This window comes from Ranitomeya imitator, chromosome 4 (assembly GCF_032444005.1).
Source record: "Ranitomeya imitator isolate aRanImi1 chromosome 4, aRanImi1.pri, whole genome shotgun sequence".
NCBI classification, from domain to species: domain Eukaryota; kingdom Metazoa; phylum Chordata; class Amphibia; order Anura; family Dendrobatidae; genus Ranitomeya; species Ranitomeya imitator.
In genome coordinates, this window is record NC_091285.1 from 58434105 (window position 1) to 58456385 (window position 22281).

Genomic DNA, 22281 nt, shown 5'->3' on the forward strand with positions numbered 1-22281 from the left:
GTACCAGTGAATGTGGTGTTGGACAGGGGTGTGCAATTTGTGGCCAGGTTTTGGAGAGCGTTTTGTAAGAAGTTGGGGGTCACTTTATCATTCTCCTCTGCTTATTACCCACAATCTAACGGACCGACTGAAGGCACGAATCAGTAGTTGGAGCAAATACTGAGATGCCTGGCCTCGTCCAGACAGGAAGACTGGTGTGAGGTATTACCCATGGCAGAATTTGCTTTCAATTGTTGTATTAATCAGTCTACTGGAAAGTCTCCCTTTCAGGTCAATTATGGGTTTATTCTGCAGTTTGGGGAATTTTCCCGCATGGACTCAGGTTGTCCTGGTGCTGAGGCCATGGTACAACATTTGAGAACCCTTTGGAGGGAGGTCCAGGGGAACATCTCTAAAGCCCAGAAAAGGTACAAATGATTTGCGGACAGGAGGAGGGGGTCAGCTCCAGTGTTGGCAGTGAGGGAGAAGGTGTGGTTGTCCACCCGTAACATCAAGCTTAAGATACCCTCTATGAAGCTGGGCCCCAGGTTCATAGGTCCGTACAAGATTGTGGAGGTGATCAACCCGGTGGCCTATAGATTACAGTTGCCACTTCCTTCAAAATATCTAATGTCTTCCACAGGTCCCTATTAAAACCTGTGGGGACGGTTAGAGAAGATTCCTCTTCCAATGTTCCGCCAGTGTTGGTAGAGGGTCAGCTGGAGTACGAGGTACGGCACATCATTGATTCACGGTGGGTGCGCCGAAGACTTCAGTATCTAATACACTGGTCTGACCTCCCTGTGTGGTAAATGCCACAGTAGTTGGAGAGACTTTTTACCCTCATACTGAGGCATTTACCACATAGGGAGGTTAGACCTGCCACTGCAGGAGACCTCAATGAGCCTGGATAACTTCCCCTGATGAACCCCCTGAACAGGGGAGGAAACGCGTTGGGAAAGGAAGACACATTACCCAGGGAGGCTATATTTATCATGGGCACCACGAAGTAGATTTCTACTCGGGTACTGCCCTTGTCCGGGCGGGAGTTTTCTGCAGAGGGCACAACATGGAAGTAAGACCCCGAATACTCCCCCCCCCCTCCCCCCCTCTTCATCTCGGTCTCACCTACCCAGGTCCTACATGGAACCTTGGAGAATCAGGAGCTAACAACTGGGTGAGATTGTACCATTTTATTAAGCGCACTGGTATTTATGAGCACTTTGTTTGTCTGCCATGTATTTTATATAAACTATATTAAATGTTATGTTTTATCAAATTTAGGAGCTGACTATGCTGGATAGTGTTAACATTTGTTAACGTAGGATGGTGAAAAAGAAAAAAAGGGGGGAGGACTTTGAAATAGGGACTGAGAGACAGTGGATGGGAGGTAAAGTTCTCAGAATGCAGACTGTTCCAGTCCTTTATATTAAGAACTAAAGGAAGTTAAAAGAATATTGTCTCCAGCTATCAGGAAGTAAGATGTCTTGGTATTTGTCTTCTGGCCTTGGGTGAATTTCCCTTCCCCCGCAACAACCATTTTTCTGGTCTCTGGAGATGGTGAAAATTGAAGTTCTCAAGCAAAGACATCCAGGAAGGGACATCTACTTGCTGTGTTCCCAGAGTGCATCAAGATGTTTGAAGATCCCTGGGGTGCAAATGTAAATTTGCTTGCCATCTTTTGGTATGGTGAGGCAAAAAGAATAAAGCCATCTGCATGTTAGCTTGTTCACATAAAGAGCATCCAGTTGTGGTTAATTCTTCTTCTCTTTGCCAGAGTGGGCGGTGCTATATCTTTAAAAAATTGCATCTAGTTTTTGTCATAATATCATACCTCCCAACTTTTGAAGAAGGCAAAGAGGGACAAAGGTAGCGGTGCGTGCAAATTTTAGGCCATGCCCCTGACCACACCCATTTCACAACTAGTCACACCCATATCCATGCCCCAACCACACCCATTTAGAACTGCTGATCACACTGTTTCACAAACAATAATTATAAACAGAAAAAAATATGGCCACACAGTGTTCCATACTGTATAATGGCCACACAGTGCTCCATGCTGAATAATGGCCCCACATGATGCTGCGCACAGTATAATGGCCACACATGATGCTCCATACTGTATAACGGCCACATAGTGCTTCATACTGTATAATGGCCCCACATGATGCTCAATACTGTATAATGGCCACACAGTGCTCCATATTGCATAATGGTCACACATGATGATCAATACTGTATAATGGCCACACATGATGCTCCATACTGGATAATGGCCCCACATGATGCTCAATACTGTATAATGGTCCCACATGATGCTCAATACTGCATAATGGCCTCACATGATGCTCCATAATGTATAATGACCCCACATGATGCTGCGTACAGTATAATGTCTCCACATGATGCTGCATACTGTATAATGGCCATATATAGTGCTCCATACTGTATAAGGGCCCCACATGATGCTCAATACTGTTTAATGGCCACACAGTGCTCCATACTGTATAATGGCCACACAGTGCTCCATACTGTATAATGGCCCCACATGATGCTCCATACTGTCTAATGACCCCACATGATGCTGCGTACAGTATAATGGCCCAACATGATGCTGCATACTGTATAATGTCCACATATAGTGCTCCATACTGTATAATGGCCTCACATGATGTTCAACACTGTATAATGGCGACACATGATGCTCCATACTGTATAATGGCCCCACATGAAGCTCTATAGTGTATAATGGCTCCACATGATGCTCAATACTGTATAATGGCCATACATAGTACTCCATACTGTATAAGGGCCCCACATGATGCTCAATACTGTATAATGGCCACACAGTGCTCCATACTGTATAATGGCCATACAGTGCTCCATACTTTATAATGTCCACACATAGTACTCCATACTGTATAATGGCCTCACATGATGCTACATACTGTATAATGTCCACATATAGTGCTCCATACTGTATAATGGCCTCACATGATGTTCAACACTGTATAATGGCGACACATGATGCTCCATACTGTATAATGGCCCCACATGAAGCTCTATACTGTATAATGGCTCCACATGATGCTCAATACTGTATAATGGCCATACATAGTACTTCATACTGTATAAGGGCCCCACGATGCTCAATACTGTATAATGGCCACACAGTGCTTCATACTGTATAATGGCCATATAGTGCTCCATACTGTATAATGGCCTCACATGATGCTCCATACTGTATAATGTCCACACATAGTACTCCATACTGTATAATGGCCTCACATGATGCTCAATACTGTATAATGGCCACACATGATGATCCATACTGTATAATGGTTCCACATGATGCTCAATACTGTATAATGGCCTTGCATGATGCTCCATACTGTATAATGGCCCCCACATGATGCTGCGTACAGTATAATGACCCCACATGATGATGCCAGTGTACAGTTGGGGTTGTAGATGTGTCCCAGCAGCTCTGCTTACAATGCAGGCAAAGATTTCACCACCTGTCGCTGTCCACACTGCTGCCGCACAGATCCTGCACATTGCAATGTAGCCCAGCTCTGCGAACTCTGCATGCACTCAGACAACACCGCTATCTACTGTCTTCACTCCATAACTGCTGTAGTATATAAAGGATATATATATATATATATATATTCAAACAGAAAATAGGCAGCACTCCATAGTCTTGGATATCTTGTGCAGTTTATTCAGACCCACATGTCTTAATCGCAACGTTTCGGCTCAGACTGAGCCTTTCTCAAGCAGTGAGTGAACCATTTGTGTGCATATAAATACATTCCAAACCATAACCATCCTTAATTAGCCATTAATGAACAGTACATGTGCTTTTAAATTTCTTATACAAATTTCAATTAGTATCATAAAGTGCTATAGTGCATACCTTCTGTGCAAGTGTTGCTGTGTAAACTATACATTACTTTACTTGTGGAGCTGCTTACCGGCAATGGAGGATATCTACACACATCTCGGCGTTCTCTATGCGCAACTGCGCATGTCCGCTACGTCACCGCTCTGTGTTAGACCGCGGACCAATCAGCGCCTACGGCGCCTGCGCAGTAGCGCTATGTATCACCATATTGGTAGTGGCATCTCATACAGGAAGGTCAATTCCTCAGTCGGGTGACAGCGCCTGCGCATACAGCGCTACTCAGCACTAACACCACCCTTTACTTGCCAACAAAGATTCCAGCCACTGCGGGACCATATTAAGTATAAGGCTGTGGTCCTCACAAACTTCACCACGCATAACAATGCTTTTATTAGTTCGTGCCCTATGGACATTCTAGCGCTAAACATCGCCCTGACACTACGGGCTCAACCATAAATTAGCTGATGTCCGTAGGTCATACAATCAAACGCCTAGCATCAGGTCAACCCTCTAAGGTCAGCCCACCCCAGGCTTAGACTGTATTAGCGATAGCGTTGACGTCCCGGCATATACACTATACTGAAGTTAGAGGTAATAGACCACTGCTATGTAGTATTTTGACTGCTTTATTTATTAATCCATGGTCCAACACAGTATGGGACAAAAATAACAATAGTCTTCCAATCCAAATATATAATTATATGTCCTCCATGCCCGCAAGCATTTCTCCACTGGTCTTCCGCTATACTAGAGGCATCAGACAAAATCTAAAATTAGAGAAATACAATTACGTGAATTACATAGTATTCTCTAAACTTAAAAACAGAAAGTCACATTACTGACTCATAGGGACTCTATATAATATACAACGGAGTTCATACACGTTATTAGATTATTGTATGCATTTTAAAATCGGCGTTAAGTCCTCCCGGTCTCAAGGTTTTAAGTTCATAAATCCACATAAGTTCCTTTTTCTTTAATATCAGCTCCCTATCACCACCTCTTCTCTGTATCGGAACAGCATCTATGATTTTACATCTAAGGTCCTTTTCTGTATGTTTGCAATCAGCAAAATGTTTTGCAACAGGAAGATCCAATCTGTTCTTTCTTATACTGAATCTGTGCTGGTTCATTCTTGTTTTAAACTCGCATGTTGTTTCACCAACGTACCAGAGATTACATGGGCACATGAGCACATATATAACGTAGTCTGAGCTACATGTGAGGAATTGGTTAATATTATATATCTTTCCCGTTTTCGGATGTACAAATGTCGGTCCCTTAAGCATATATATGCAATTAACACAGTTCAAACAAGGGAAACATCCTTTTCTTTTACTCCCTGTAAGGTATCTCTGTGTATCTTTCTTTTTGGGGCCGATATCCGATTGTATGACCATGTCTTTGATATTTTTATTCCTCTTATATGAATAGAGCGGTAGCATTTTGAATTCGGGTATTTTTGGCAAGCATCTCCCCAGCATGGTCCAGTGTTTATTTATAATCTTAGACACTTCCCTACTTTCCTCGGTATAGGTAGACACAAAGGGAACTCTATTCTGGGTATTTTTACGTCTACCACATGGTTCTCCACGTATTAGTTGCAATCTATATATATATATATTTCACATATATATCAATATATATGTGAAAAATACAGATAGGAACAATTTGCTCCTATATGATAGTCAACACCCTTGCTCAATGAAAAGATCAATCCCCGTTAGTCAACTACTCAGGGTTAGACGTATAGTAAAGGAAGAGGATGTAGCTGACAAAACAATAGACCAGTTAATTAAGAAATTCTTGAATAGAGGCTACCCCAAGAGACTATTAGAACAAACAAAAAATAGGGTTATGGAAAAAGAGAGACTGCAACTAATACGTGGAGAACCATGTGGTAGACGTAAAAATACCCAGAATAGAGTTCCCTTTGTGTCTACCTATACCGAGGAAAGTAGGGAAGTGTCTAAGATTATAAATAAACACTGGACCATGCTGGGGAGATGCTTGCCAAAAATACCCGAATTCAAAATGCTACCGCTCTATTCATATAAGAGGAATAAAAATATCAAAGACATGGTCATACAATCGGATATCGGCCCCAAAAAGAAAGATACACAGAGATACCTTACAGGGAGTAAAAGAAAAGGATGTTTCCCTTGTTTGAACTGTGTTAATTGCATATATATGCTTAAGGGACCGACATTTGTACATCCGAAAACGGGAAAGATATATAATATTAACCAATTCCTCACATGTAGCTCAGACTACGTTATATATGTGCTCATGTGCCCATGTAATCTCTGGTACGTTGGTGAAACAACATGCGAGTTTAAAACAAGAATGAACCAGCACAGATTCAGTATAAGAAAGAACAGATTGGATCTTCCTGTTGCAAAACATTTTGCTGATTGCAAACATACAGAAAAGGACCTTAGATGTAAAATCATAGATGCTGTTCCGATACAGAGAAGAGGTGGTGATAGGGAGCTGATATTAAAGAAAAAGGAACTTATGTGGATTTATGAACTTAAAACCTTGAGACCGGGAGGACTTAACGCCGATTTTAAAATGCATACAATAATCTAATAACGTGTATGAACTCCGTTGTATATTATATAGAGTCCCTATGAGTCAGTAATGTGACTTTCTGTTTTTAAGTTTAGAGAATACTATGTAATTCACGTAATTGTATTTCTCTAATTTTAGATTTCGTCTGATGCCTCTAGTATAGCGGAAGACCAGTGGAGAAATGCTTGCGGGCATGGAGGACATATAATTATATATTTGGATTGGAAGACTATTGTTATTTTTGTCCCATACTGTGTTGGACCATGGATTAATAAATAAAGCAGTCAAAATACTACATAGCAGTGGTCTATTACCTCTAACTTCAGTATAGTGTATATGCCGGGACGTCAACGCTATCGCTAATACAGTCTAAGCCTGGGGTGGGCTGACCTTAGAGGGTTGACCTGATGCTAGGCGTTTGATTGTATGACCTACGGACATCAGCTAATTTATGGTTGAGCCCGTAGTGTCAGGGCGATGTTTAGCGCCAGAATGTCCATAGGGCACGAACTAATAAAAGCATTGTTATGCGTGGTGAAGTTTGTGAGGACCACAGCCTTATACTTAATATGGTCCCGCAGTGGCTGGAATCTTTGTTGGCAAGTAAAGGGTGGTGTTAGTGCTGAGTAGCGCTGTATGCGCAGGCGCTGTCATCCGACTGAGGAATTGACCTTCCTGTATGAGTTGCCACTACCAATATGGTGATACATAGCGCTACTGCGCAGGCGCCGTAGACGCTGATTGGTCCGCGGTCTAACACAGAGCGGTGACGTAGCGGACATGCGCAGTTGCGCATAGAGAACGCCGAGATGTGTGTAGATATCCTCCATTGCCGGTAAGCAGCTCCACAAATAAAGTAATGTATAGTTTACACAGCAACACTTGCACAGAAGGTATGCACTGTAGCACTTTATGATACTAACTGAAATTTGTATAAGAAATTTAAAAGCACATGTACTGTTCATTAATGGCTAATTAAGGATGGTTATGGTTTGGAATGTATTTATATGCACACAAATGGTTCACTCACTGCTTGAGAAAGGCTCAGTCTGAGCCGAAACGTTGCGATTAAGACATGTGGGTCTGAATAAACTGCACAAGATATCCAAGACTATGGAGTGCTGCCTATTTTCTGTTTGAATCTATGGACTGAGGATAGCCGGTGGACGGGCTCCCTAAAGGCTTTGCACCCGCAGATAAGTTTAAAGCTGTGCTGTTCCCTTTTTTTACATATATATATATATATATATATACTGTGGCTATCACTAACAGGCTGCACTGGATTGCTCTAACTGCTGTCACTACCACTGGTTATAATGACTTGTACTGTAAGCATAGCAGGGCCAGCTGCATGTATGTGTGCAGTACACATGCACACGCACACGCACCTCAGAATATCCTCTCTCCCTCTCTGACCACCGCATCAGAAGAAGAAGATACGGAGGGGGTGTCGCCTAATACAAGGGGGCGTGTTGGCTGCTTCTGCTGGCTGTGTGGGAGAGGTGAAGTCCTGTGCGGGTCTGTGGGGCACAGCCTCAAAATCGTGACAGTCCCGCAGTATGAGGGAAGGTTGAGACCTATCTACTTCATAATTGTTTAAGGGTCACTTCCGTCTGTCACGGATATTCATTGGTCACGGCCTCTGTCTGTCATGGAAATCCAAGTCGCTGATAGACTATGTGGCTGGGCAATATACAATGTGACTGTCCAATATACTACGTGGCTCTGCTATATACTACGTGGCTTACCAATATACTACGTACCTGTGCAATACACTACGTGATTATGTTACAGTTATATGAAAAAGTTTGGGCACCACTATTAATGTTAAGCTTAATGGTTTATAAAAATAGTTTTTTTTGCAACAGCTATTTCAGTTTCATATATCTAATAACTATTGGACACAGTAATGTTTCTGCCTTGAAATGAGGTTTATTGTACTAACAGAAAATGTGCAATCTGCATTCAAACAAAATTTGACAGGTGCATAAGTATGGGCACCCCATCAGAAAAGTGACATTAATAAGCGAATAGAGGCTGTTATTTTTGCAAAAGGAGGATCTACTAATCCTCCTTTTGCAAAAATAACAGCCTCTAGTCGCTTCCTGTAGCTTTTAATGAGTTCCTGGATTCTGGATGAAGGTATTTTTGACCATTCCTCTTTACAAAACAATTCCAGTTCAGTTAAGTTTGATGGTCGCCGAGCATGGACAGCCCTCTTCAAATGATCCCACAGTTGTTCAATGATATTCAGGTCTGGGGACTGGGATGGCCATTCCAGAACAGTGTAATTGTTCCTCTGCATGAATGCCTGAGTAGATTTGGAGCGGTGTTTTGGATCATTGTCTTGCTGAAAGATCCATCCCCTGCGTAACTTCAACTTTGTCACTGATTCATGAACATTATTGTCAAGAATCTGCTGATACTGAGAGGAATCCATGCGTCCCTCAACTTTAACAAGATTCCCGATTCCGGCATTGGCCACTCAGCCCCAAAGCATGATGGAACCTCCACCAAATTTTACTGTGGGTAGCAAGTGTTTTTCTTGGAATGCTGTGTTTTTTGGCCGCCATGCATAACGCCTTTTTGTATGACCAAACAACTCAATCTTGTTTTCATCAGTCCACAGGACCTTCTTCCAAAAAGAAATTGGCTTCTCCAAATGTGCTTTTGCATACCTCAGCCGACTCTGTTTGTGGCGTGCTTGCAGAAACGGCTTTTTTCGCATCACTCTCCCATACAGCTTCTCCTTGTGCAAAGTGCGTTGTATAGTTGACCGATGCACAGTGACACCATCTGCAGCAAGTTGATGCTGCAGCTCTCTGGAGGTGGTCTGAGGATTGTCCTTGACTGATCTCACCATTCTTCTTCTCTGCCTTTTTGATGTTTTTCTTGGCCTGCCACTTCTGGCCTTAACAAGAACTGTACCTGTGTTCTTCCATTTCCTTACTATGTTCCTCACAGTGGAAATTGACAGGTTAAATCTCTGAGACAGCTTTTTGTATCCTTCCCCTGAACAACTATGTTGAATAATCTTTGTTTTCAGATCATTAGACAGTTGTTTTGAGGAGCCCATGATGCCACTCTTCAGAGGAGATTCAAACAGGAGAACAACTTGCAAGTGGCCACTTTAAGTAGCCTTTCTCATGATTGCATACACCTGGCTATGAAGTTCAAAGCTCAATAAGGTTAGAAAACAAAAAAAGTGCTTTAGTAAGTCAGTAAAAAGTAGGTAGGAGTATTTAAAACAAGAAAATGATAAGGGTGCCCATACTTATGCACCTGTCAAATTTTGTTGAATGCAGATTGCACATTTTCTGTTAGTACAATAAACCTCATTTCAATGCAGAAACATTACTGTGTCCAACAGTTATTAGATATATGAAACTGAAATAGCTGTTGTAAAAAAAACAATTTTTATAAAACATTAAGCTTAAGATTAATAGGGGTGCCCAAACTTTTTCATATAACTGTATATACTACGTGGCTGTGTTATATACTACGTAGCTCTGCTATATACTACGTACGCTGTGTTACATACTACGTAGCTCTGTTATATACTACGTCGGTTGTGTTATATACTACGCCACTGAACAATATAGTACGTAGCCTGTGCGATATACTACCTACATCAGGGCCGTATTTGCCACTAGGCACTCGAGGGCACGTGCCTAGGGCGGGGACGATGCGGAGGGCGGCACCAGAGCGAGGGTTTTTTTTTTCGTTTTTTTATGAAGTCCGGTGGGGTCACCTTAATTAACCCCCCCCCCCCCCCCCGCCCTTGCCCCGACATCATACAGTGTATGAGTCATGAGTGAGTCATCATACATACTCACCTAGCTAGCTCCAGCGATGCCTGGTCTGGTCTCAGCGTCGGCCGACTGCAGCTCGTCCTGTGTGAGAGGTCAGGTGGTACCGCTCATTAAGGTCATAAATATGTGCATATTCATGACCTTAATGAGCGGTACCACCTGACCGCTCACACAGGACGAGGGTGCTGCGCCGGGACAGAGGTGGAGAGGATTCCGTTCCGCGCGGTGTGGAAAAGGACAAAGGTGAGTATGATGTAACAGCCAGGGTGGGAGGACGGCGGGGGGAGGATGAAGGAGGACCATGGACGGGGAGCAGCCGAGCCATACAAGATAGGAGCGCGGAGCGGCGGGGAGCCGATGAAGATGAGCCATGCATGGAGCCTGGGGGCGGCTGGTCAGGGGGGAGAGAGGACGAGCCATGCAAGATGGGAGCAGGCGATGAACCACGCGTACAGGGGGGTATCATATGGGAGATGAGCCAGAGCCACCCCTGCATACAGGGAGGGGGACATGATCCACGCATACGGGGGGGATGGGAGATGAGCCAGAGCCACCCATGCATTCAGGGAGGGGGACATGAGCCACGCATACAGGGGGGGAATATGAGCCATGCATACAGTGGGGGAATATGAGCCTTGCATTCAGGGGGGGGATCTGAGCTATGCATACAGGGGGGGAATATGAGCCAAGCATACAGGAGGGGAATATGAGCCATGTATTCAGGGGGGAATATGAGCCATGCATACAGGAGGGGGGGATATGAGCCATGCATACAGGAGGGGGTTATTATACAGTACTGAGCATCATGTGGGATCATTATACAGTATGGAGAACTGTGTGTGGCCATTATACAGTATTGAGCATCATGTGTGGCCGCTATACAGTATGGAGCATCATGTGTGGCCGTTATACAGTATGGAGCATCATGTGTGGCCAAAGGCCATTATGCAGTATGGAGCATCATGTGTGGCCGTTATATAGTATAGGGCATCATGTGTGGCCATTATACAATATTGAGCATCATGTGTGGCCATTATACAGTATGGAGCACTATGTGTGGCCATTATACAGTATGGAGCACTGTGTGGCCATTATACAGTATGGAGCACTGTGTGGCCATTATACATTATGGAGCATCATGTGTGGCCATTAAACACTATGGAGCATCATGTGTGGCCATTATACAGTATTGAGCATCATGTGTGGCCATTATACAGTATGGAGAACTGTGTGTGGCCATTATACAGTATAGAGCATCATGTGTGGTGGCCGTTATACAGTATTGAGCATCATGTGTGGCCATTATACAGTATTGAGCATAATGTGTGGCCAATATACAGTATGGAGCATCATGTGTGGCCGTTATACAGTATGGAGCACTATGTGTGGCCATTATACAGTATGGAGCACTGTGTGGCCATTATACATTCTGGAGCACTGTGTGGCCATTATACATTATGGAGCATCATGTGTGGCCATTATACACTATGGAGCATTATGTGTGGCCATTATACAGTATGGAGCATCATGTGTGGTGGCCGTTATACAGTATTGAGCATCATGTGTGGCCATTATACAGTATTGAGCTGTTATGATCTGGTGGCCTTGGAGCAGCATGAGACGTACTCTGGAGAAGGTGGTCCCTGTACTGACCGCAAACCCTGAACCTAGCAGCACAACTAGAAGTAGCCGTGGGGGTACCTAACACTCCCTAGACCCCTCGGCACAGCCTAAGATCTAACTACCCCTAAAGACAGAAACAGGAAACCTATCTTGCCTCAGAGTAAATCCCCAAAGGATAGATAGCCCCCCACAAATATTGACTGTGAGAGGAGAGGGAAATAACATACGCAGATATGAAATCAGATTTTAGCATAGGAGGACATACTAGCTAAAAAGAAAGAATAGATCAGAGTACTATGCGGTCAGTATAAAAATACTAGAAAATATCCACCGCAGAAAATACGAATCACCACATCTGACTAAAGACATGGGGGGTATATCTGCATCTCCAGAGAAATAGCTAGGCTGCAAAAAATCCTTCACAGACCAAGCTGGACAAGACAAAAACATGAAAATGCACAGAACTATAAGGTGCACTGCAGGTGGACAGCAAAAACAAAGCCAGGACTTATCTTTGTAGAAAAACACAGCAAACTGGAGAGACCAGCAGGGAAGTGAATCCTTCAAGAACAATGGACAACTGGCACTGACTAAAGGATCCCGCAAAGCTATATACCCCAGTCAGTTTTGCAATTAGTAGATACACCTGTCCACTCCTGCAGTCCAGGCACAACTGCATTACCCTCTACAACCACCGGAGGGAGCCCAAAAGCTGAATTCACAACATTGAGCATAATGTGTGGCCATTATACAGTATGGAGCATCATGTGTGGCCGTTATACAGTATGGAGCACTATGTGTGGCCATTATACAGCATGGAGCACTGTGTGGCCATTATACAGTATGGAGCACTGTGTGGCCATTATATATTATGGAGCATCATGTGTGGCCATTATACACTATGGAGCATCATGTGTGGCCATTATACAGTATTGAGCATCATGTGTGGCCATTATACAGTATGGAGAACTGTGTGTGGCCATTATACAGTATGGAGCATCATGTGTGGTGGCCGTTATACAGTATTGAGCATCATGTGTGGCCATTATACAGTATTGAGCATAATGTGTGGCCATTATACAGTATGGAGCATTATGTGTGGCCGTTATACAGTATGGAGCACTATGTGTGGCCATTATACAGTATGGAGCACTGTGTGGCCATTATATAGTATGGAGCACTGTGTGGCCATTATACATTATGGAGCATCATGTGTGGCCATTATACAGTATTGAGCATCATGTGTGGCCATTATACAGTATTGAGAACTGTGTGTGGCCATTATACAGTATGAAGCATCATGTGTGGTGGCCGTTATACAGTATTGAGCATCATGTGTGGCCATTATACAGTATGGAGCATCATGTGTGGCCATTATACAGTATGGAGCACTGTGTGGCCATATTTTTGTTTATAATTATTGTATATAAAACAGTGTGATCAGCAGTGCTAAATGGGTGTGGTTGGGACGTGGATATGGGTGTGACTATTTGTGAAATGGGTGTGGTCAGAGGCGTGACCTAAAATTTGCCGCGGCGCACTACACGCGCCGAAAACTTTATACCTCCTTCCCTTCTTCAAAAGTTGGGAGGTATGGTACCGCATTTGCCAGATCATCGCAAGTGCCGCAAATCCCATAGGGAATGAATGAGGCCAAACGCAGTGTTGCCGTAATTGATCTGTTATGCGGAACATGCAGAAAACACTGCCGGATCTGCTGCAAAAGGCGATTTTCACATCAGCGATTCTTGCCAAAGTCACTGCCGATAGTGTCATACTCATCTATGGGGGAGGCAGCACTAAAAGTGCCTAGGGCAGCAGAAACTCTAAATTCGGCCCTGACCTACATATTCTAGAATACCCGATACGTTAGAATCGGGTCACCATCTAGTGTAATATAATGGTGGTAACACTCTAGTCTTCGTTAGGATGGCTGGCTAAGGTGTCAACAGAGCTCAGTAGACCACAGATTATGTCTCTTGGGGGGTCAAAAGATTTAGGTTTGGGCTTTACAGCTCTGTGAACTTTCAATGATTATGTTCTCAGCCCTTTATGGGCCTACTATAGAGGCAAATATTTATTTAGAGATTTACTTAAGATGTCTGGATCATAAGATTCTGGAAAACGTTTAATTCTTACTTGTTTGCTTCTGCTCCTATTTTCCTGGTCTTCTATGGCAAGGATGGCAGAATTTAGTTAGTGTTGAGGTTGAACCATTTGATCTTTTAGAGTTTCAGAGAAGTCAAATAGGTCTGTTTGTACAGATTCAAGGGATTCAACCCGATGACCTATCTATTTAAGATCATAAGGTGTGAGCCCTGACAATTCTTGCAATAGGGACTGCATCTCTGTGGTTTTTTTAAGGAACGATCTGGATATTGGCTCTGCGCACATTGAGTGAGTCAGAATCCAATTCTTCGTTGCTAGAGTCTGTGTCCGCTGCTGAGGCTGGGAATTGAGGAACCATCTTCTGAGAAGGTTTTTGATGAGTATTTAGCTTTTCTTTCAAGAATTTGTCAAGTTCTCCCAGTTTGCACGAGACTGAAGTGTTCTCAGGATCTGTGACACTTTCTTTGAGGTGTTTTAACCATATTGAGATGTGAGCATGTAAGCAATTGTATCACCACCTGATTATGCGCGAGTTTTATGTCACCATAATACATGTGAAGATGATATTTCTATTATTGCTAGTCAAGATGGTTAGATAAATTCGATGGTATACGGGTTGCTATACCTTTACTTGGGAAGCAGTTGATAATAGTGTCCTTAATGGACCGTTGTTTATATCTTGATAATTAGGTCGAGTTATTCTTTGCAGACTGTTCGGAAGCTTTAGGGAAGTTTAATGATGGGTTTGGAGCTGTTGATTTCCACTTAAACACTAAATGGCAGTGTTGCTGTTAGAGGGTAAGTCCGCAGCAAAAAGAAACTTCTAGCTCTTCACTGTAAAAGAACAAAGTTCATGCTGTTTCCAGTCTTGTTGTTTATAATTAGTGCTGTGCGTCACTTATTATTATGTCCGTGCGGCAACAGAAGACCAGCAAAGCACGAGGGGAAGGGGGTGAGACATTTAAAATGGTGGATTTTGTGCCACAGAAAAAGCAAGATGGTGACTGCGGTAAAGGAAACTGTGAGGGAATCACCAGGCTGGTAAACCCATACCAGGACTACCATCCAGAGGAGTGGTAATATAGACCACAGGAGGTGAGGTACAAAGATATCTCAGCTTTACCCGGTTCTCCTTACCCGCCAGGCCCGGTACATGTGGGGGGACGAGGGGGAAGTGACCGGTACTTTGTCTCACCTCATGCTGCGATGTTGCAGGATGGATCGGTTGATTCTGCAGTGGATTCACACAGGGGTCTCCCAGGGATGCGGCAGGACGCCCACCTCGCCTCCCAGCTCTTGGTGCTCGGAGGCTTCTCAAGAGCAGGAGGCATGCTTCATGGTGTCAGGCAAGGAGATGGGTCCTAGTGCAGAGATCCGGTCCACAGTCTCCCAAAAATCAGATCTCGGCTTTCAAATGCTGCTAGGGAGGTCAGGAGTGAGGTGGTGTGCATTTTATGGGGGGTGCATTTTATGGTGCGGACGCAGGCTTATCGGGGGCGTTGCAGCAGCAGAATTGGCGGCGGTGGCAACTGAGCAGGGTCCCTTCCTCACGATGCAGGCGGCAGAAATGTGTCCACAGCCCGGTGTCCACACCGCTGTCCGGTGTCTATGCCGGTGTCCACGCCGCGACACCGGGCCGCGGCATGGACACCAGACAGCAGTGTAGACACATTTCTGCCTCTGGCATCCTGAGGAATGGACCCTGCTCTGCTGCTCTGCCTCACCGCCGACACCGTACCCGCAGCATCGCACCCCAGGACTGCAGAATTGCCCCACATCTGCTGCCGCTGGCTTCCTGAGGAAGGGACAATGCCTCCTGTGACCCTGCTGTACCATCAATGGCCCTCAGGTAAGATACTTTAAATTCGGACAATAAGACGGACTCACATCTCATAAAAATCTTTTTTCTGATACTTTCCATGCCAAAATTTGGGGTGCATCTTATGGTCTGGTAGTCAGAAAAATACAGTACTTGTTTCATGCAATAAAATGCAATTTAATTATTTAAAAATCATACAATGTGATTTTCTTTTCTTTCTTTTTTTTTTAAAGATTCTGTCCCTCACAGTTGAAGTGTACCTACAATAAAAAATTACAGACCTCTCCATTCTTTGTAGGTGGGAAAACTTGCAAAATCGGCAGTGCATAAAATGCTTATTTTCCCCACTGCAAGTACCTTATACTGAAATATCTTGTTATTCCTTATAACATAATATTCCCAGATATGATGAAGATAGCCGTATAAAGAGAGAATTTGGCATTTGAACTTGAACATGTTTTTTTTTCAAACAATCAGGTGTATGTTTTGTATTGTTATTTGTGTATGGAACATATAAAATCTTTATGATTTGTATTTAATATTTCACAATAAAAATGATCTGATTAAAAAAAAAAGAAATGGCTGCCTCTCGTATTCTAGCTACTAGTGCATACATAGTGTAAATATGGGCACATAATGTACATATATTTTCCTGCATCGGTGAGTGACCTACAGACCTAATGTCCATTAGTAATTCCACTCTTCTGCAGTCCTCTTGCTGCATCGCCACTGAGCCTCCACCGCAATCTTGAAAGGATTCCCAATAAATTTTTCTAATGGCGCTGACTTTGGAAGAAGGATAAGTGTATTTGCAATTATATTAGACACTTCTCTGGTCTGCTGACTCATTTCCGTGAATCTAATACTGCACCACTCCAAGTGCTTCCCGTTGAAGGCACAGCTGCCCAAAATAAGGTAAAATAATCGATCTGAATAATAGTTTTTTGTGCCACGCAAAAAAAAAAAAATATGGTGGATTCACAAGTGGTGTTGAGACGTTAAAATTAAACAAGCACTCCCATCAAAATGATTATTGTCTCAATATATTGCAGTCATCATATTATACGGCATTGTGTACTTACAATTTCTCATTTCTACCCAGCTATTTCTTCTCTTTTCCATTAGGTCTATATGACCTCACATAAATAAAAACGGACTATCTGAATCCTTCTAAGCTCTATATAAACACAGAAAGTATTTTTCCCCGCGTGAGTCATCATTGCAAAAGTGGGAAGAGCAGCTGGGTCAGGACTTCAAGAGGAGGATGACTCATGCAGCAAAAAGAGACTTCCTGTTTCTACATAGAGCAGAGAAAAGAGAAGAATTAGCTGGGTAGAAAGGCAAAATGAGCAATTGTAAGTACACAGTGCTGTATAATATGATGACCGCAATGTATTAAGAGGATAAAACTTTGGGAGAGATTCTGTAATATTCAGTATGGCACAGTATATTTTTTATATTCAGGGTAGACTATATTTTATATTCATGATGCACATTACTGTATACATAGGAGAGTCTGTTAGTTGTATGTTTATGGGGCACAGTATATTAATTATATTTTCTGGGGGCATAGTATATTGATTATACATTCAGGGGACATAGTATAATGATTTAATATTCAGGAGGCACAGTATATTCACATCTGGCTTTGAATTCACATAGAATAACCTGACATCTCTGTTTTCTGTTGAAAAAGAATTTACAAAAAATCAAAGATCAGGTTGCAGGTTAAAGGGAATCTGTCAGCAGCTATGATTGCTATGTAATCTGAGGGCAGCATGAGGTAGGGGCTGGGACACAGATTTCAGTGATGTCTCCCTTATTAGGCTGTGTGCTGCTGTTTCAATACAATGACTATTTTATCATCAGCAAATTATCATTGTCAGACCGATACCCGTGTGCATCTTCATTTTCCTTACCTTCGTTCAAGAGACATAACTTTTTACTTGTACTGTGAAATATCTGATTTTTTTTAGAGGACAAGTACTTTTAAAAGACACTGTTCGTTTTACGGTACAATGAACTGGAATATTTGGGGGGAAAAAATTATTTCTCTGTCGATGGAGCTGTGTGAGGGCTGTTCACTTGTGTGGTGGGCTGACAGTTGTATTGTTACCAGTGATGCAATGTTTTGATCTTTTTAATGACATTTTTTAAGGAGGTGAAGTGACTGGAAAAAAACACAATTCTGGAGGTTTTTTTAGTTTATTTTTTCTCTTTACTGCATTTACCATTTTGGTTAACTTTACATTTTGATACATTTGCAATACCAAAAACGTATATTTTTTTTTTTTAAATTTCTTTATTTTTAATGGGTGAAAATTGGGTGATTCAAGTTTTTTTATATATATATTTTTAAATTTTGAAAAACGTTTTTTTTTCCCAACTATTTATTTTGTCCCCTAAGGGGACTTAGCCTGTGATCATCTGATTGCTTATACCATTGACTGACATACATTAGTATTGCAGAATATGGTGTAAATCACCTGCACCTACCTCCAGCAGACCGCCAGCTGCCATGGTGTTACATCGGTCCCCCATGATCTCATTGCAGGTGACCGTTGCGTGTGCACCCAGACAACGTCTCCATTTAAATGTCGCTATCAGCGGTATCTATGTGGTTACCACAAATGATCGTAGCTCAGCTCCTGAGCCCCCTTCACACACGCTGACGCCAACACCAACCTACATGTACGTCCTTTTGCGCTAAGGGGTAAAGGCTCCTTTAAAGGGAACTTGTCATCAGATTTATACTGCCCGAAGCACAAGCAACATGAATCAGATGATGGATCATCACAGCCAGTTTCATACTAGAGAGTAAACATAATTGGAAAAGCCATTAAGTGTCTCAGTGGCCTAGTAGGTCCCCGGCCATCTGTCAGTTCACTCACCTATGCCCTCTTAGTCAAATGGAGCGGTGCGGAGAGAAGCTGGCCAAGGACCGGCATCAGAATGATCAGCCGAGACATTTTGTCCATGGCCGGTTTATCAAAGTATTGGGGCAGCATGAATCTCATGAAAGATTCCCTGTAAAAGATATATTAGTGGCTCCACAGGTCACAAGGCTGGGTTTGATCATTTACTTGTGACATATACTTTATTATTGGCCAACGTTCACATTGGTTATGTCTCGTGTATTTGGAGTAAGGACAAGAATGAGTGAATTACCTCTCTGGGATGTACGGCCAGCACCGTATCAGTCACTTCAATGACCGCTTCAGTCCAGTGTTCCCTGAGTGTGGTACTGATCATGTCCTCTATTGCACTATTTAAGACATCCATTCCTGAAAGATAAAGACAGGCACTTCAGTTGTTCGATGTACTGTGTATACGGTAATAGTTGCTCCCGGCATATGGGTCAAACTTATTTGTCGGGCTCCATTCACCAAAAGTGTTTGATTGATAGAGAGGAAAATTCTCTGAAGATATAAAATAAATCTGACTTAAAGGATCCATACATGATGTGAAGGTGCAAACAGTACCTAACTCATGAACAGCAGCCCCGCTTTACTCTAACTTCCATTTACAATGTCATTTTTCACGAAGTTGCCTTGTTATCTAGATCACCAGGATTCCAGAAGTAGCGCACAGCAGTCATGGCTATGCTGGCTCTGGTGCAGAAATGCTCAGTATATCTGCCAACTCATCCCCATTTAGGCATTGTGTACATACACAGACACACACACATATGAATAAATACACACACACACACTGCACATACACATGTATATGGACATACACGTATACTGTATACACACATACTGCACATACATATGTACATACACACACTGCACATACACATGTATATGCACACACACGCGTATATACACACATACTGCACATACACATGTACATACGGTACACACCAGCATGTCTCCTCTTCTGTTCCTTTGGACTCCAGCAGTTATAGGACCTTTGGTGACAACATGGCGACATGATCGTGATCTCACCAAGGGTCCTTAAGCAGTCAACCTCAAAATAGAAACACTGGGGACCCCTGAGAGAGTGGGGGCCCTTGGCAATTGCCCAATTTCCTCCCAATGCCGGCCATAACTTATTTTTGAGTAGGGCTTATATTGCAAGCATACTCCAAAAATCCTGTAAAATCACGCTATGGCTTATTTGTGGGTTAGGTCTAATTTTTGAAGAAACACAGTACATATGGAACAGAACTGCAGTATAATGTAGGATCTCATATGACCAGAACCTTCAGGATTTGAATAGTGTTTGTGTGGAAGAATGGGCCAAAATCACAACAGAGCAATGTGTGCAACTAGTTTCTCCATACAGGAGGCATCTTGAGGCTTTTATAATCAACAAAGGCTTTTGTACGAAATATTAATTCAGTTTCAGTAAGCCTTTTCAATACTTTTTCTCTCTGTCATTTCTCATTATTACAAATTAATTTATGGATATCTACAGTTTGATTTCTTTGCATGTGTGGATTGTGTTCAACAGTTATCTCACCCGCTATATAGATCGTTAGACACAAACACCTACATCCGTTTGTTCCTGTGTTTGGATCTGAATGGTCCAAGTGCAAGGCCCTGGAGGCCTGTGTTGGAAATCCTGGGAATTCCTGAATAGCACATGGTTGGGCTTTGGCACTGAGTAGCCTGTGTGCTGTAGGACCTGGACGGTCAGTGTTGGAGGCTCCTGGGAGTGGAGTCGTCCTGGAAGCACTGTGAGACCATCGACCTGGACGGTCCTGTTGTGGACCTTGGACTGACGTGGATTCAACCTGTGGAGCAGGAGCTCCTAAGAGGTAACCCCAGGTATGGGGAAAAGAACTGTGTGCGCTAACATAGGGCAGTTGCTGAACTGCGAAGTCATCTGGTGTCTGGAGAGAGATACCAGTGTGACCACTGAAGGCTATGTAAAGCTGTATGTGATATTCTGATATGGCGATATAATGAACTGTTCGAGATACAGTTTATGCTGTATTTAATAAACCGAATGGACCATTATGTGTGGAAAAACCGTGCCTGTATGCGTTAATCCCGTGCCAAGCGAGTGTCCCCTAAGACCTGAATTAAGGGAAACGCTACAATAGTATTAGTCAAAAGTCATGCCGTTGTTTCCTTTTTCTTATTGGAATGTGCACATTGTAGATTCAAACTGAAGGCATCAAAATCATGAACAAGCAAATGTAGAAACAAGGAGTAAAGAAACATGTGTGAAACAAAATAGAATGTGTTAATCATTAGATTTCTCGAAGTACTCCTTTTTTACTTTGATGACAGCTGATAAGGAGGACGAAGATGATGAGATACAGTTGTCGCTAAAGGCCCCTTCACATTAAGCGACGCTGCAGCGATACCGACAACGATCCGGATCGCTGCAGCGTCGCTGTTTGGTCGCTGGAGAGCTGTCACACAGACCGCTCTCCAGCGACCAACGATGCCGGTAACCAGGGTAAACATCGGGTAACTAAGCGCAGGGCCGCGCTTAGTAACCCGATGTTTACCCTGGATACCATGCTAAAAGTTAAAAAAAACAAACACTACATACTTACCTACAGCCGTCTGTCCTCCAGCGCTGCGCTCTGCTTCTCTGCTCTCCTCCTGTACTGTCTGTGAGCCGGAAAGCAGAGCGGTGACGTCACCGCTCTGCTTTCCGGCTCACAGACAGTACAGGAGGAGTGCAGAGCACAGCGCTGGAGGACAGACAGCTGTAGGTAAGTATCTAGTGTTTGTTTTTTTTTACTTTTAGCATGGTAACCAGGGTAAACATCGGGTTACTAAGCGCGGCCCTGCGCTTAGTTACCCGATGTTTACCCTGGTTACCAGTGAAGACATCGCTGGATCGGTGTCACACACGCCGATCCAGCGATGTCTCCAGGGAGTCCAGCGACGAAATAAAGTTCTGGACTTTATTCAGCGACCAACGATCTCCCAGCAGGGGCCTGATCGTTGGTCGCTGTCACACATAACGATTTCATTAACGATATCGTTGCTACGTCACAAATAGCAACGATATCGTTAACAATATTGTTATGTGTGAAGGTACCTTTAGTCTTGCTGCTGCTAAGTCACAACGTTAGGAGGACCAGGGTGTGGTGGTGCTAGATGAGGTGGTGGATGATGAAGTCACTGACCCAACTTGGGAAGCTGGCATGTAGAGCGAGGCCAGCAGCGCTAAGGGGGAGAGATCAGCAGTATCAGAAAACACACAGGAAAAGGCAATGGGGTGACCAGACGGACAAGGCAGGAAACTGTTCCGCAGAGTACCGAAACTCATGCATTTCTCCGTCAAAGAGTTAGGTGTTCCCCAGTTTGGGACTTTCTAAAATAAAGTTCCAAGACTAACAAAATGGCGATTTGCAACCTGTGCCATGCCAAGATCAGCAGGGGCACGACCACTAGGAACCTAACCACCACCAGCATGATCAGGCACATGCAATCTAAGCACCCGATATGGATGGCCAATCCCCTGGCTCCACAGTTAGTGCCATC

At 43.3% G+C, this 22281-nt stretch overlaps 1 protein-coding gene across 1 annotated transcript in view; it reads right to left on the reverse strand.

The window, feature by feature from the left end:
- APBB3 (amyloid beta precursor protein binding family B member 3) overlaps nucleotides 1-22281 on the reverse strand; it is a 161911-nt gene that overhangs the window by 12828 nt on the left and 126802 nt on the right. Inside the window, exon 10 of the mRNA XM_069763769.1 lies at nucleotides 18995-19110. Within this exon, the coding sequence (XP_069619870.1) occupies nucleotides 18995-19110 (116 nt within the window). The remainder of the gene's footprint in view (nucleotides 1-18994; nucleotides 19111-22281) is intronic.